General features: G+C 43.9%; 1 protein-coding gene across 1 annotated transcript in view; it reads left to right on the plus strand.

The window, feature by feature from the left end:
• LOC106534892 (Williams-Beuren syndrome chromosomal region 27 protein) overlaps nucleotides 1-1,239 on the plus strand; it is a gene marked incomplete in the record, with an annotated part of 13,190 nt that overhangs the window by 3,924 nt on the left and 8,027 nt on the right. Inside the window, 1 exon segment of the mRNA XM_014031679.1 lies at nucleotides 122-250. Coding sequence (XP_013887133.1) covers nucleotides 122-250 — 129 coding nt within the window.

Here is a 1,239-nt window from a genome sequence, read left to right on the forward strand (position 1 = left end):
CCCACACACACACCAACCACTCATCTGACTCTTCTGCTAACAGACATGTTCTTTACATCTTCACCAACCTGGCCTGCCTCAAACATCAACATGTCAGATTAACTCTGAAATGTTTGAACAGGATGTTAAACTCCTGAAGTACCAGGGACCAGAGCACCTTGTAGACTTCCTGAAGGACAACTTCTCTGGTGATCCTAAGGAGCTTCAGGTTCTGGATGTTGCCTGTGGGTCTGGACTGGTTGCTAAACTGGTGAGTATAAGGCTTTTATTTTGAAAATATTACAGGATTTTAGCTGATTCAGGCTCAGCTGTCAAAAAGGATGGATGGATGGATGGATGGATGGATGATGATTGATGGATGGATGGATGGATGGATGGATGGATGGATGGATGGATAGCTGGATGGATGGATGGATGGATGGATGGATGGATGGATGATAGATGGATGATGGATGGATAGATGATGGATGGATGACGATGGATGGACGGTTGTATGGATGGATGGATGGATGATGGAAGGATGGATAGATGGTTGGATGGATGGATGGATGGATGGAGGATGGATGGATGATGGAGGATGGATTGATGGATGGATGGAGGATGGATGGATGGATGGATGGATGGATGGATGGAGGATGGATGGATGGATGGATGGATGGATGGATGATAGATGGATAATGGACAGATTATGATGGACAGATTATGATTGACAGATTATGATGGACATATTGACAGATTATGATGGACATCTTATGACGGACAGATTATGATTTACAGATTATGATGGACATATTGACAGACTATGATGGACGGATTATGATGGACAGATTGACAGATTATGATGGACAGATTATGATGGACAGATTGATATATTATGATTGACAGATTATGATGGACAGATTATGATGGACATATTAATGATGGACAGATTATGATGGACAGATTAATGATAGACAGAATATGATGGATTGATTATGATGGACAGATTGACAGATTATGATGGACAGATTAATGATGGACAGATTGTGATGCTCACGTGGGCAATGACAGTGAGACCTGGAGGGGCGTGGTTGGGAGGAACGGCCCCCCCGATCTGAACTCGAGTGGTGTTCTGTTGTTGGACTTCTGTGCTCGTCACGGATTGTCCATCACGAACACCATGTTCAGGCATAAGGGTGTCCATATGTGCACTTGGCACCAGGACACCCTTATGCCTGAACATGGTGTTCGTGATGGACA

This window comes from Austrofundulus limnaeus, unplaced genomic scaffold (assembly GCF_001266775.1).
Source record: "Austrofundulus limnaeus strain Quisiro unplaced genomic scaffold, Austrofundulus_limnaeus-1.0 Scaffold1300, whole genome shotgun sequence".
In the NCBI taxonomy this organism is placed as follows: Eukaryota; Metazoa; Chordata; class Actinopteri; order Cyprinodontiformes; family Rivulidae; genus Austrofundulus; species Austrofundulus limnaeus.